This window comes from Rhinopithecus bieti, unplaced genomic scaffold (assembly GCF_001698545.2).
Source record: "Rhinopithecus bieti isolate Rb0 unplaced genomic scaffold, ASM169854v2 scaffold_7681, whole genome shotgun sequence".
Classification (NCBI taxonomy): domain Eukaryota; kingdom Metazoa; phylum Chordata; class Mammalia; order Primates; family Cercopithecidae; genus Rhinopithecus; species Rhinopithecus bieti.
In genome coordinates, this window is record NW_016806571.1 from 4,663,853 (window position 1) to 4,679,098 (window position 15,246).

Below are 15,246 nucleotides of genomic sequence, written 5' to 3' on the forward strand. Positions count from 1 at the left end.
GGCAGATTACCTGAGGTCAGGAGTTTGAGACCAGCCTGGCCAACATGGTAAAACCCCATCTCTACTAAAAATACAAAAATTAGCTGGGCATGGTGGCTCATGTCTGTAATCCCAGCTACTCCAGAGGCTGAGGCAGGAGAATCGCTTGAACCCAGGAGGCGGAGGTTGCAGTGAGCCGAGATCGTGCCACTGCAGTCCGACGTGGGCAACAAGAGCAAGACTTCATTTAAAAAAAAAAAAAAAGCTTGTTTTGAGATGAATCAACCTCCTTTTCATCAGCAGCAAAACAATAAAAGAAACAATTACCAAGACTCTAGTATAATAATGTGGGCTTGGTTCCAAGGTCAAGAATCTTTTGAAACACCCCTGCTTGCTACAAGCAAATTTACTGAAAGAACAAAAAAGATAATAAGTGCCTCAACCCACCCAAATTACAGCGCCCAAACCCACACAAATTCAAATAGACTGGGGGGAATAAGTATCATTGAATAATTTAAGTTTTTACATCTAGCCTACTTTGTCAAATGTATTTTAATTATTTAAATTGATTCTATTTATTTAAGTAGAGATGTAGTTTTGTGTTATGAGAATAGTCTGAATCCCTTTTAATCAGTGCATATTGTAAATGGGTGCTACTTTATAGGATTTAGAGCATAATTTTAATATTTTAATTATTTATAGAAATTGATGATGACTACAATTTTGCTTTTGTAATACGTTATTGGTTATAATTTATATGATGCAAAATACGTGATAGAAAATTCAAACACCAATTATTATTCCCGTAAGAAAATATGAGCTATTTCATAATTACCTACTTTAGGATGTGATTTGTGATTTGTTAGGCTGTATAGGAATAAAAAAATTTCAATCTATAGATATAACGATTTGTCCTTTATTTAAAATCTGGCTTTTTTTTTTTTTTTTTTTCAGTAAGGGTCTGGCTCTGTCACTCAGGCTGGAAAGGAGAGGTACAACCTCCTGAGTAGCTGGGACTACACGTGCACCACCACACCTGGCTAGTTTTTTGTTTGTTTGTTTGTTTGTTTGTTGCCAGGGTCTCACTCTTTCTCCCAGGCTGGAGTGCAGCCTCCCAAAGTGCTGGGATTACAGGCGTGAGCCACCCTGCACCACCGCGCCCAGCCTAATTTTTGTATTTTTTCATCATGTTACCCAGGCTGGCCTCAAACTCCTGACCTCAACTGATCCACCCACCTCTGCCTCCCAAAATGCTAGGATTACAGGCATGAGCCACTGTGCCTGGCCTAAAATCTGGCTTCTTAAAGGGACAAGAAATTTTTTCATTTGATCATATAAAATTTTAAAGTACTTGGCAAAGCCAGTCGTGTGTTAAACTTTAAATGGTTTGGATGGAGGCTTCCTATCTCCCAGATTCAGGGCAGCACTGAGAGAGCTCAGAGGGCCTCCTAGAATGTAACTACCGTCATTCACAGCTGCCTAGTGGGCACCTTTGTGTAGGAGCCTTTTCAGGAAGCTGGGTGCTCAGGAAGACTTGCTAGTTAAAGAGCAGGAGTTGAGTCTGTTGCTCTCAGGGTCCCTGACCTGCCCTTCATGACTGCAATGGGCATCTTCTGCCCTGAGCCCTGCTCAGGTATCCAGAGGGCCCCTCAGGAGAAAGGAAACCCTAAAGATTCCATTCATCTGTGGGGGCTTCTGCAGGTCCAGAGAGTGTGGGGAGCCTTGGGGCTCTGCGGGAGAATCTCTTGCAAAGAGTCTCTGCAAGGGCCAGAGCAGCCTCTTTGGCCCAGGGAAGGCCCAGCCTACTGCACAGGAAGTGGGAGCCATCTTCACCGCAGGTTTGGCCAAAGACATTAGTCATTGGGTGGGAACTGAGACTGATGAGCCCTGCCAAGTCCCCTGTGGAGACAGCCCTCTGTAGCTAACTGGCCATTGTCTGAGAGCCTTAAGAATATGCTTCCTCAGCAGGTCAGATAATGCTTTCTGTCCCCGGAGTCTCCTGGAGTGGGCATCTTAGATGGCCCACGGGCACTCACAAGGCTCTGGGGCCTCCTACAGAGTACAATGGGACCACTGCCCCTGACCTTCAGGGCACTCGCAGTGTGGTCCCAGCAGTCATCTCCCTCCCCCACCTGACCCCCCTGCTCCAGCCAGGCCTTTCCCTGCCCCCCCAAAGCCATTTCCTCCTGAGGTTGCCCTGGCCTGGTTTGCGTGGACATTCTCTCTCCTCCGCCCCTCATTGCCTCTGAGCCCTTGGCCTGCAGAGATCTCTGAATCCGGGCCAGCTGCCTGCCTCCCTCACTGGGCAGAGGATCTGCTGCCATGAGCCCTCTCTCCCTGTTCTTCCCTACATCTTCTCTGGCCCAGTAGCCCCTCGAAGGCCTGCCTGTGCCTTAGCCACCCACCGCCTTGGATAGAGGATGGCTTTGTTTTTTCTTCTTTTCAGACAGAGTCTCCCTCTGTCCCCCAGGCTGGAGTGCAGTGGGGCGATCTTGGCTCACTGAAGCCTCTACCTCCCGGGTTGAAGCAATTCTCTGACCTCAGCCTCCGGAGTAGCTGGGGTTACAGGCGCCCGCCAATACGCTCGGCTAATTTTTTTGTATTTTTAGTAGAGACAGGGTTTCACCATGTAGCCCAGGCTGATCTCGAACTCGTGGCCTCCAGTGATCCACCTGCCTCAGCCTCCCAAAGTGCTGGGATTACAGGCATGAGCACCTGGCCCAAGGACAGCCTTAATATGTGTGTGAGGACCGTAGTCATGAACACCATTGAGGAAGAACTGAGTGACTTGCATACCACTCTCGGTCTATTAAGTCAGACTTCTAGGTCACCCCTCCTTCCCCTTCTGGTCCATTAGAATCCCCACACCCAAGGAAGGCTATGAGTCCAAGTTATTCAACAAAGCTTAACACTGACCTTGTGAATGCTTGTCAGCAGGTGGGGTTGGAGAGCTAATGAGAGGGAATCGGCATACAATTCCATGAGAGTAGAACCACCTCCACCATCTCACTTCAGCTAGACTCTAAGTTCGGCTTTTCTCTGCTTTCTTCACTCTTAAACATTGCCATCCCAAGGATCTCACTGAAGTCACCTGTGACACAGACTGTGCCACACTCATTCTGTGGATGGGTAAACTGAGGTTCACATAGATGAAGTAACTCATGAGAGGCCACATGGCCTAAGCAGCAGAGCTGAACTTGGAGTCAGCTTTGCCTGGTTCCCACACTGAGGATTTTCCCTATATCTATCCCCACCCTCTAGGTTCCTCCCCTCCCCTCCCCTTACTGGTCACCTCCTTTTCTCTACCCAGTGACACTCTGAACATCGTGGCATCAGATCACCGGCCTTTCACCACAAAACAGAAAGCTATGGGCAAGGAAGACTTCACCAAGATCCCACATGGAGTGAGTGGTGTGCAGGACCGCATGAGCGTCATCTGGGAGAGAGGAGTGGTACGTTTGCTAGAGCCCCGCCCTGATCAGATCCCTGCTCTAATCCCCTCTTCATCCCCGCTCTAATCCCAGTAAGAGTTTTCACTCCTCAAATCCTGTCAAAGAATGTTCTTAGAAGGGCTGGTTCAATCCCAGCTCTTTGTTTCGCTCAAAAACAAAACACAGAAGGTCTTTCCCCCGATTAGAAAGGTAGTAAGATCTATTGTGGAAATTTGGAAAATACAGAAAAGTATAAGAAAAAAAATCCCTTTAATTCCATGCCTAAAAATTAAACTACTATTAACATTGTAGTGTATTTCTTTCTAGTTCTGCGCATGTACTGTACTTTTTTTTTTTTTTTCGCCTGTTTTTTTTTTTTTTTTTTTTTTTTTTTTTTTTTTTTGCTACGTTGCCCAGGCAGGTCTTGAACTCCTGGGCTCAAGCTATCCTTCCGCTTCTGCCTCCCTAAGTGCTGCGATTATAGGTGTGAGCCACCACACCCAGCTACACATTATTTTAATAACTAACTTCATATTTTTTTTTTCTTTTACCAACTGCTATACTAACCAGGATTTTTTTTCTTCATATAACACTATATCCTGAGTGTCTCCCTATATCAGTAACAATTCTTTAAAATCATCTTTTTTCATGGCTGAATGATATTTTCTCCAATGAAAGTACCATACTTTATTTAATCCTTCCCTGATGTTTGGGACTTTCCACTGTTTCTAATTTTTGCACTTACAAATAATGCTATGGAGAACCTCTTTGTTCATGAGTGTGTGTGTCAGCATTTCTGATTATTATTTCTTTTTTTTTTTTTTTGAGACGGAGTCTCGCTCTGTCGCCCAGGCTGGAGTGCAATGGCGCTATCTCAGCTCACTGCAACCTCTGCCTCCCGGGTTCAAGTGGTTCTCCTGCCTGAGCCTCCCGAGTAGCTGGGACTACAGGCCTGCGCCACTACACCCAGCTAATTTTTGTATTTTTTGTAGAGATGGGGTTTCACCATGTTGGTAGTCAGGATGGTCTCGATCTCTTGACCTCGCGATCCGCCCGCCTCAGCCTCCCAAAGTGCTGGGATTACAGGCATGAGCCACCGCGCCAGGCCTCTGATTATTATTTCTGATTATTTCCTTAAGACAGCATCCTAGAAGTGGATTTTTAGGCCAAGGGATATGAACATTTTTAAGGCTCTTGATTTGATATATTTTGTCTAATTGATTTCAAAAAAGATAAGAACAGGGACTTCATTTGAATACCACCTGTTCTGCACATGAAGAGTAAGTATTTTTGGTCTTGATCTATCTCAGATTAGATTCAAAATAGTATGAGTCCCAAAGAGATCTGAAGTTCTCAAGACTAAGCTCATGGAAGGCCAAGGAGATGGCTCAGGAAATCCCCTTGAAGAGACTCCATAGTACTCTGATGGGTGGGACAATAAGATGTTTTTCAAGAGCGTATATAACCCTTTGAAAACATCACCCTTAGTAGATGAAGGGAGATTCCTGACTCTTCAGTGTGGGCACATGAGCAGAGTTGGTTTTACAAACAGGAGGCAGATTTGCCCCGGGCAGGCAGCCTGAATGGAACCACAGCCACTGAACATAGTTGCTGGATGAAGGGAGAAAGGAATATGTGAGCACCTGGGACCCAGCCAAGCAGGCTGGCTCATCTGAGGTGGTGCTCACGGCTTTGCCCCCTTGTGACCACTGTCCTGACCACCTAAGCCCAAAGTCCATGGGCCAGCATCAAAGGTAACCAAGGGTTTGAAGCCCACCCCCAGAGCCTGGTTGACTTGATACTTTCTGCAACATTTCAGGTTGGAGGAAAGATGGATGAGAACCGTTTTGTGGCCGTTACCAGTTCCAACGCAGCTAAGCTTCTGAACCTGTATCCCCGCAAGGGCCGCATCATCCCCGGAGCCGATGCTGATGTGGTGGTGTGGGACCCAGAAGCCACAAAGTAAAGTTTGTTGCTCATCTCCAGGGCTAGAGGGGTTTGGGGTGCTCAAGAGGACTTGCATTACCGATCTCCAAAAGCATATAACTTTGCACTATTTCTAGCACAAAATATGGCCCTGGCTTGCAGTTGGCCCTCTTCTCCCTCCATCTTCACAGTCTTTCTTCTGTGTCACACATGTCTGGTGTGTCTGTCTCCTCTTCTTATAAGGACACTGGTCAGATTGGATTAGGGCCCACCTATATGACCTCACTTTACCTTAATGATCACATTAAAGGCCCTAAATAGGACCATGTTCTGAAGTCCGGGGTGTTAGGACTTCAGTGGAAGAATTTTGAAGGGAGCCAATTCAGCCATAACAACCTGCCTTTGGGGTTCACCCCTCCCATGGAGCTGTGACATTTTGACCTGCCCTCAGCGCTTTCTCTCCCGACATTGCCTCCCCACCAGGACCATCTCAGCCAGCACGCAGGTCCAGGGAGGAGACTTCAACCTGTACGAGAACATGCGCTGCCACGGCGTGCCACTGGTCACCATCAGCCGGGGGCGTGTCGTGTATGAGAACGGCGTCTTCATGTGTGCCGAGGGCACCGGCAAGTTCTGTCCCCTGAGGTCCTTCCCAGACACTGTCTACAAGAAGCTGGTCCAGAGAGAGAAGGTGAGGTGGGAGGGGGAAGATGCAGGGGTGTTGGCGCCCCCTGCCGGGGAACATCCTCCATGACTGTTTTAAATCTCAGAGATGTTCACTCCAGTTTTCGACCCAATTCCATTGCCCTCTCTCCAGCGTTGAGAGGGGAGTGTGTGGCAGGGCCAGAGAACGCTAGAGTCAGAAAATGCTGATTTCTGTTCCCCGTCTTTGATTACCAAGTGGCATTTTAAGTGGTCAGGCAGCAGGGGTCCTGAGTTGCTGAGGGCACAAATGGGAAATGTGTGTGCGACCGCTGAGCTCCTCCGGATAAGCAGGCTTGGGTTGGAGGAGGTGCTGGGGGCTGGAGATACTGCTTTGGTTTGGCCACCTCCCACTCTTGATGAAGCAAATGGGGGTAGAGCTGGCATTTGCAAAGCATTGTCTGAAGCACAGGAAGAACAGGCACCTGAACACGGGAGGCCCACACTGCTGGCACACAGACCACACGAGAGAGCTCAGCGCTTTCAGAGAAACTAAGGACCCTTCCCTCCCAGAGGCCAATGAGCGAAGAAATCCACTGCCAGGTCTGCTGTGGGGGCACAGGCTTGGGCTGCCTGAATGAAGAAAGCGTGACTTTCGTGATCACAGGGCTAAATCCGAAAGCAAACTCGGGGTCTCTCACTCATCACACTCAGCTAATGTTTATTTTTTTGTAGAGACGGACAGGGTTTAACCGTGTTGCTCAGGTTGCTTTCAAATTCCTGGGCTCAAGTAATCTGCCCGCCTCGGCCTCCTAAAGTGCTGGGATTACAGGCGTGAGCCACTGCGCCTGGCCCAATAGCACTTTTTAATACGATGTAGGACCATAAATGACCTCCGTAGTAATAACTGCTCCTACTTCTATGTTGCCTCTCATGTGCCAAAGCAGTTGGAACAGCTTTACACATACTAATTCATCTGCTGTCCTGCAACTCTCTGATGTAGGTACTAGTATTGTGGGCACAGAAAAGTAAGTTGCACAAAGCCACACAGTTTACAAGTGACAAGTTTACAGTTTACAAGAGTTGGGACTGGAACCTAGGCAGTCTGGTTGTAGAATATAGACTCCTAACTCTACTGCCTTTGTGAGTACAGAATGAACTAGTGTTGCTACTGGGGGCCTCTCGTCTCCAGATGGGGCTGTGTTTAGCTTCTGTTCTCTCAGAGTTGTCAGACCGGTAAAGGGTGTGGTTTTGTGGGAGCCTAAGGTGGTGGGTAACGTTGTGCTGTGTGGGAGGGAACTCTCTAAAGTTGATTTCCGATTGGGCGCGGTGGTTCACGCCTGTAATCCCAGCACTTTGGGAGACCGAGGCGGGTGGATCACGAGGTCAGGAGTTCAAGACCAGCTGGCCAAGATGGTGAAACCCCGTTTCTACTAAAAATATAAAAATTAGTCACGCACAGTGGCAGGCGCCTGTAATCCCAGCTACTCGGGAGGCTGAGGCAGGAGAATCGCTTTAGAGGAGCAGAGGTTTCAGTGAGCCAAGATTGCGCCACCACACTCCAGCCTGGGTGACAGAGTGAGACTCTGTCTCAAAAAAAAACAAGAAAAGCAAAGAAATTTGGTTAAAGTTGACTTCCTCAGATGTCTACCTGCTACCTTGGTAAGGCTTCCACCAGTGTTGGGGGGAAGCCAGTATCTCTCCCGTACACATGCACGCACACACACATGTGCATTCACACATATGCACACATGCACACACGTACACATATGCACATGCTCTTTAGGACGTACGAGAAAACTCCAGCCCCTGGACCCAAGGTTTAAGAAGCCTTGGTCGCTTGCAGTGATTTGGGTCTTGGGCAGAGTGGCAGTGTCAAATGTCCCACCGGCCCCCAGGGAGGCCATGGTTGTGTCAGTTCTGATGGTGTCCTGTGCTTCTGCTCTTCTCTCATCCTTCCCTAGACTTTAAAGGTTAGAGGAGTGGACCGCACTCCCTACCTAGGGGATGTCGCTGTTGTCGTGCACCCTGGGAAAAAAGAGATGGGAACCCCACTCGCAGACACTCCTACCCGGCCTGTCACCCGGCATGGGGGCATGCGGGACCTTCATGAATCCAGCTTCAGCCTCTCTGGTAAGAGACAGGGGGCCATGGGAGGAGGGCGGGGGCCCAGGAGGAGTGGCCCACCCAGGCAGTGGGACTTACGCCTGCTTTTCTTTTGTGTCCTGTCCTCCCTCCCGTTGCCTATTTCCAGGGATAAGTGCTGGTTTGGATATTAGACTCACACAGACATTAGTGGGGACAGGAGGGCTGTCCTGGTCCCTGGGCACAGCCGCTCTAATAGGCCATGGCCCACCTGGGGCTCTCCTTAGGGTTTCTGAGTTCAGATATTTTTGTCCCTTGAAACATCTTGAGGGCTGTGCACACAGTGGGTGCTCCAAAGATGCCCTGAGCTCAGAAGAGTCAGCCCTGTCTGTGGTTCACGGGACTGCACCCACTGGCCCCGGCCTGCCCCAGTCCACTCTTCAGCAGCCTCTTTGCCCCTTCTGCTACCCACTTTCCTCCTCTGACCTTCCCATACCTGTCCCCGCCTTTACCCCACCTTCCCCTTCTTTTTTTACCAGGAATTGTGTTGTATACATTTTTTTTAACTTTAAGTAAAATATTTTCTCTCGACTTTTGATGCCCATTTTTTTCTCTTATCTTTCTGTCCCTTGGGTCCTGGTCCCAGTCCTTCTGCGGAATCTCTAGGTTCTTAGGGGGTCCCATCTGAGTTCTTAAAGCCACTATCTGCAGTTCCTCCCCATCCCCTTCATCACCATGCGAGCCACAGGCTCATAAATGATGACCCTCAATGGAGAACAAGCAGAGGCTGTAAGATGCCCCGGGCCTCCAGGTGGCTTAGGTGGGAACTGTCACCACCACTTGCAGGGACTAGGACCCTGGGTCTCCCTGAGCACCGCTGAGCTGCCTTCAGCATAAGCCCAGAGAGAGACCAAGCATCCACTCTGTGAGAGCTGTGCTAGGATGGGCACAGCGAGAGGTGCAAGATCCTGGTCCTTCCACCCACAGCCTGGAGTTTACTGGGGGAGACAAGCCCCGCACACAAAACATCCTGCTGTGACAGCAGAGAGCTAAACCAGAGGGATGCCAAGGGGGCAGCGCCTGCCTGCCTTGGCTCCTGTGTGCCCTGCTTTGGGCACTGGTCTCAGGACCAGTCTCATTGCTGAGATGATAGCTCCACTACCCTGAGGGCCACTGCTACTCCCACCAGTGATGGGCCATGAATGGAGTCAGAAAGGGACCCTGGCATGGAAGACTTGTTTATGCACACTTAGGTCTTGCCAGTCCGGGAGGCGTGGACTCCCACCACTGCTGGGGCAGGGTCCTTTCTCCTGCAGCCAGACCCAAGAGGCACCAAGACCCCAGAGCTGCAGGGCCCCTGCTGACCAGCAGCCTCCTCTTCTTCTGCCCGAGAACCAAGACTGGCCAAAACCCCCGCTCAGACAGCAAACATCAGGCAGCCTGTCCCCTCCTCTCCACCCCAAATCTTGTCTGTTCTAAGCCGGCCAGGCTGAAGAATGTCCCACTGGGCTCTCCGGGGCACTAGACCCTCCTTTTCCCTCCCTTTGTGTTTTGTTTGTTTTTGTTTTTTTTTTTCAAACCTTCTCCTTCTGTATAGACCCTCCCTTTGTAACTAAGTCATGGGATTTCAAGATGCGGGGCCTTTGGGCTGTGGTTCTTTCATTTTCCAAAACAATGGCATACCCTCATTTTTCTCTCTTGCTTACTCACTGAGGCATATGTACAAAGGCCCATGTGCCAACAGGCTGGCCGATGGCCTGCACGCACAAGAGACTGTATGCCCAGACGTGAGGCAGTGAGGTTGGCACAGTGGGCAGTTAATAATGTAGGCTCTGAATCAGGAAAACCTGGGTCCAAGTCCAGGCTCTGCCAGCTACACACTGCAACACGAGGCAAGTCACTTAACTTCCCTGAGCCTCGGTCTTCTTGTCTGTAAAATGGGATGGAGTGGCTGTGAGGATTCACTCAGGCCCTGCACACAGTGAGCCTCCAGGAGAGGGTGACTGTGGTTTGTTAGCAGGCACAAGAGCCCAGCTCACCCTTTGTGCTTCCTTTCCTGCAGGCTCTCAGATCGATGACCATGTTCCAAAGCGAGCTTCAGCTCGGATCCTCGCTCCTCCCGGAGGCAGGTCGAGTGGCATTTGGTAAAGGCACTGCCCAGCCCCTCGAGTGAGGACACACCGCCGCCACCAGTCCGCAACTCTCCGGCCACAGCTTCAGGGGCAGGAGAGGCTGGGCTGGGCAGCACACCACCCGAAGGGGGCCCCAGAACCTGCGGAGCCCTCCCTATGTCTGCAAAGTGATTCACTGTGCTTCGAGCCAGCTCTAACAGGCACTTTGAGATGTGTTCCTCCTGCTGTAGTCCTTTCTGCCTTGGCCTCAGTGGGCTTTTCTGGGGCCCAGGAAGCCCACACTATGCACAGAGCCCAGTGCATAGAGCCCTGGCCAGCCCTTCCTCTCACTCCTGCCTCCGCTGGCTTTGGGAAAGCCCAGACTTTAGTGCCCTGCCCCCTGGCTGACTGACCAGTTGTCCAGAGCACTTTAGCAGATGTGGTTTCAAAGTAAAGGCCTCCTCCCCCACCCCTTAGGCCCTGTGGTGACATTTCCCAAGCCAGACAGGTGTCAGCTTCCCAGCCATGCCCGGGACGTCCCATCTCCCCCAACCCACCTCTGGCCCTGTGTAGGGGCAGGGATGGGGGTGGCTGGGACACCCGGTGCCCCTCGCCAGCTTCTCTTGTGCCCCGCCCACACCCTCGGGGGGGGGTCACAGGTCCGGAAGGGTAGCTGGGCGGGGCTCGAGGCTGGTGCCCGGCGCGTGTAAATGGTTTGGTTTTGCACGTTTGGTTTGCGCAGTAGTTTGGTTTGACTTGTTTGTGCATCCTGTGAAAAATAACGGTGCTTGTGTCACTAGCATAGAATAGCAACAGGAATAGATGTGGTCCTTAGGAGACGCTGCACTCGACACTAACCAGACAGCACAGGGCAGGGGCGGTGGAGGGGCTGGGCTCACAGGCCTCTCTTCTCCCCGCCTGGGGCCTTCCGGGCTGCCGGAGACCCAGGCCCTTTCCCCCTCACCTCCCCTCCTTGTCTAGTTTCCCACATTCCAAGAGTGGGCCTGGGATGCTAGCCCCAGAGATCCAGCCCTTCAGGAAGCAGGTGTCCTTCCCCCTCTGCCCCGGTCACTCCCGGCACTCCCCCTGCCTTCCCCCCGTCTCCGCCCACCACACACACACACACACACACACACACACAACACGGCTTCCTGTAACTTCTTCCTGCTGGACAGAGACCCAGTGCTCCTCCTGTGTGACTGGCAAGAGGCCTCATGCCTGCTGAGAGAGGAGGAGTGGGAGAGGGGCTCGCCAGACACCAGGGAGGGAGACCCCAGGCACACAGGACCTGGCTGTCGAACCCACATTGCTGCTCAGGTGCCGTGATCTCCCGTGGTTGGCACCAGGCCCTCGCCGGCTCATGGCCTCATCTTCTCCCCTGTCTGTCCAGGTGGGCCCTCCCTGCTTCTGAAGCCCTACAGAAGTTCCCATGGAAACACTAGAGGCCGAGTGTCTCCTGCCACCTCCAGTGATCTGGGAAGTGACCCGGCCGCCTGCCCTTATTAAGCCTTGTCTGCCCCGTGGGAAGTGACTTCATGTTGCACATGTGATTTCAGCCCCTGAGGCTTGTGTGAGGCTTCTGGACCCTCAGTTAAAGGTCAGGCCCTGGCCGGGCGCGGTGGCTCACGCCTGTAATCCCAGCACTTTGGGAGGCCGAGGCGGGTGGATCACGAGGTTAGGAGATCAAGACCATCCTGGCTAACACGGTGAAACCCCGTCTCTACTAAAATACAAAACTAGCCGGGCGAGGTGGTGGGCGCCTGTAGTCCCAGCTACTCGGGAGGCTGAGGCAGGAGAATGGCGTGAACCTGGGAGGCGGAGCTTGCGGTGAGCTGAGATCGCGCCACTGCACTCCAGCCTGGACGACAGAGCCAGACTCCGTCTCAAAAAAAAAAAGTCAGCCCCTGTACATCTCTGTAGTGCTGTTCGTGTATTCAAACCACTTCCATATATGACCTCTCACTCGGTCCTCATGGCAATGGAGCACTTACTATTCTTCCCATTTTACAGATGAGGAAACTGAGGCCCAGAAAGTTCAGGCCCTCTGACCCCAGAAGTGTCTGTGACCACCCTTCCAACCTTGGCTATCTACCCCAGCTGTGGAGAGGAGGTCTAGGGTGACATCTATTGTAGATCCCACCTGAGAGTTTAACCAACAAGAAGACTTACTTTCCTGGTAGGCAGCCTGCTTTGTTTTGCACAGGTAGATAGATTTTTTTTTTTTTTTCTCATCTTTCTTATAAACAATCTCATGCACATTCTGTGTTTGAGCTAGGACTAGTCACCCTTTGGGGGCTAACTGTGCAGCGTGAGCTGCATCCACACCCTCACTTCTCCCTTCACTCCCCCTTTCCTCACTCAGGGGCTGAGAGGACAGAGGTGGTCAGTCAGGGAGCAGAGGTGTCGAAGGGGCTCATGGCAAGTGGCAGCCATTGGAACAGGGGTGAGGACTCAGGCCTGGGAAAGCCACCAGGGATGGGGAAACCATGACACCGCTTCCTGGTGCAGTGCACGCCATCTGTATCCCTGTCAGCCCTCACTGGGTCATGGGCCTTGGGCAGATGCCAAAGAGCCCAGCAGCAGTAGTGGTGGCCAGCTGGGCAAAGCATCCTTGCTTGGGCTAGGAAAGCTTTACCTTCTCTGAGTGCCTCCGCCCAAGAGATGCGTGACCCGTGGTACCGGGGAACCACATCTTGGAGTGGTCCACTGTAGGCCATCCGCTTCATCCACCCCCAGTCCTTACATAGGCCCTACCCTTTGCCCGGGAGCTTCTAGATGGAAATCAGAAAGAGATTCAAGGAGCCGAATAAGCGGTCAGCCCCCACATGCACTCCTTGCCCCGTGCAGAGCTCCAGCCAGCTTCGTCACCAGCCCCACTGGCTCCTGGTTGGAATGAAAGGGTCTCTGGTTGCACTGAATGCAGCTCTCAAACTGGTCTTGTACTTGCTGAATAAATACTGTTGTTCTTGCCTTAGCTGCTCTCTAGGTTTGTGGGGTTAAGTTGCCAGAAAATTGTGCTACTGTGTGTGCGTGTGCGTGCGTGTGTGTAGTGCTAGGAGTCCACAGTAGGTCTCTGTCGAGCCGATGTTGTGATGAGGGCTTTTCCGATACCCAGAAGCCACAGAACCACAAGGAAACCCAAACCCCCTCCAGCTGCTGAAGCACAGGCACAGCCTGGGGTCGGGATGGAGCCTCCAGCACCCCAGCACCCAGGTGACTTCCCCACTCCCCTGTAAATGTCATGGTGCTAAGACTGTGTCAACCCCAAGATGACACACGGTCCTGTGCTTTGGCCACCGTTTGAGGCAAAAACTAAACAGCCCGACACGTTGTGTTCTGGTGCAGGTTTGTATTAAACTGTAGCTACTTCTCACTTGGACTCTGTTGTGTTTCTTCAGAGGAGGGAGTTTGGCGGAGATCTCTTCTACGGTGACTGGGCAAGGCTTCCATTGCTAAGAAAAGGCAGCTTTGATCTGTCTCTCCTATTGGGTGGCCTGTGCAGAGACTGGATTTTTTTTTAATTCTGAGAGACAGAAGCCCCAGTGGTGCCAGATTTCCAGGGACAAGGTTGCCAATTTATCTGAAATAAATAGGAGGAAGAATTAGATGCAAAAGGGAAAAAACTAGACTCGCTCCATCTACCTGTAGTCACCTGTTCTTTTGGCTACCATTTTGGAAGCCCATAGCCACCTCTCCACTCGGCAGAACCCTTGGCTGATGGAACGATGGCTTCATAAAAAAATCTCAAGGCCAATGTGCCTTTGAAAGACCTTCCAGCTGCTCTCTGTCTGTCCAGAACCCCGCCTTTGGGGTTGGCCCTCTGTACTCTCAACCCCATCCATTGCGTTGAGACCCTCTACCTTCTCTCTAGAACTCTGCCAGATGTTGGGAGGATTATCTGATTAAACTCTTTCTCACTAAAGGGTAAAATTGTGGCTTCTAAGGCCGGGCGTGGTGGCTCATGCCTGTAATCCCAGCACTCTGGGAGGCCAAGGCAGGTGGATCACCTGAGGTCAGGAGTTTGAGACCAGCCTGACCAACGTGGAGAAACCCCATTTCTACTAAAAAATACAGAATTAGCCGGGCATGGTAGTGCACGCCTGTAATCCCAACTACTCGGGAGGCTGAGGCAGGAGAATCACTTGAACCCGGGAGGCGGAGGTTGCTGTGAGCTGAGATCGCACCATTGCACTCCAGCCTGGGCAACAAGAGCAAAATTCTGTCTTAAAAAAAAAAAAAATTGTGGCTTCTAGTACTATGGGGTCACTGTACTTATTTCTTAACCTTAAAATTTGAAGGTTGAGATGGATTTGCCAGCTTGAGATGGATGCCGAGTCCCTGCAATGTATTGCAAAGTGTCTGTTACCCTGTTTTCCCACAGCAGGAGAGCACACCAGAATTGGATTAACTGCCAACAATGCATTGGGTTTGGATGAAAAAATAACATGACCACACAGTTGGCACGTGGCATCTATCAGGCAGTCTACGGGGAAAAATAAAAGATACCCAGGAAGACATAGGGTGCCTTTTTACATATGTAGTTGTAGAAAAATAAAAGACCACAGACTCAGACTTTAAAATAAGCCTTGATCATTTATGAGAATCTGGATTTGGAGAAACCACACCAGTAGCAGCTAGGCAGCCACCAGCCTCTATTTTCTAACTCAGAATTACAGACTGACCTCTATATACCGGTATAGACTAACAGTAAGAATTGCTTTGTAGTCAGCCAGGCGCGGTGGCTCACGCCTGTAATCCTAGCACTTTGGGAGGCCGAGGGGCAGGATTGCCTGAGCTCAGGAGTTCAAGACCAGCCTGGGCAACATAGTGAAACCCATCTCTACTAAAATACACAAAATTAGCCAAGTGTTGCAGTGAGATCGCTCCACTGCACTCCAGCCTGGGCGACAGAGTGAGACTTTGTCTCAAAAAAAAAAAACAAAAAAACTTGCTTTGTAGTCAGTGGAGAACACAGGGTCTCATGACACCCAGGTGTGAAAAAGAAACCTCATGATACGTAGGGGTTGGTAGACCTTAGAGTCCTAAGTTAGTAACGGGCTATTTGACAGTGT

The 15,246-nt window shown here is 51.0% G+C and overlaps 1 protein-coding gene across 2 annotated transcripts in view; it reads left to right on the plus strand.

Annotated features, from left to right (window-relative positions):
- The window catches only part of DPYSL5 (dihydropyrimidinase like 5), a 105,151-nt gene extending 91,604 nt beyond the window's left edge, over positions 1-13,547 (plus strand). For both annotated transcript variants that reach the window (XM_017876897.1, XM_017876896.1), the window contains exons 9-13: positions 3,290-3,431; positions 5,230-5,372; positions 5,820-6,027; positions 7,943-8,111; positions 10,126-13,547. In XM_017876897.1, coding sequence (XP_017732386.1) covers positions 3,290-3,431; positions 5,230-5,372; positions 5,820-6,027; positions 7,943-8,111; positions 10,126-10,211 — 748 coding nt within the window. In that variant the 3' untranslated portion in view covers positions 10,212-13,547. The remainder of the gene's footprint in view (positions 1-3,289; positions 3,432-5,229; positions 5,373-5,819; positions 6,028-7,942; positions 8,112-10,125) is intronic.
- Positions 13,548-15,246: the final 1,699 nt, after the last annotated feature.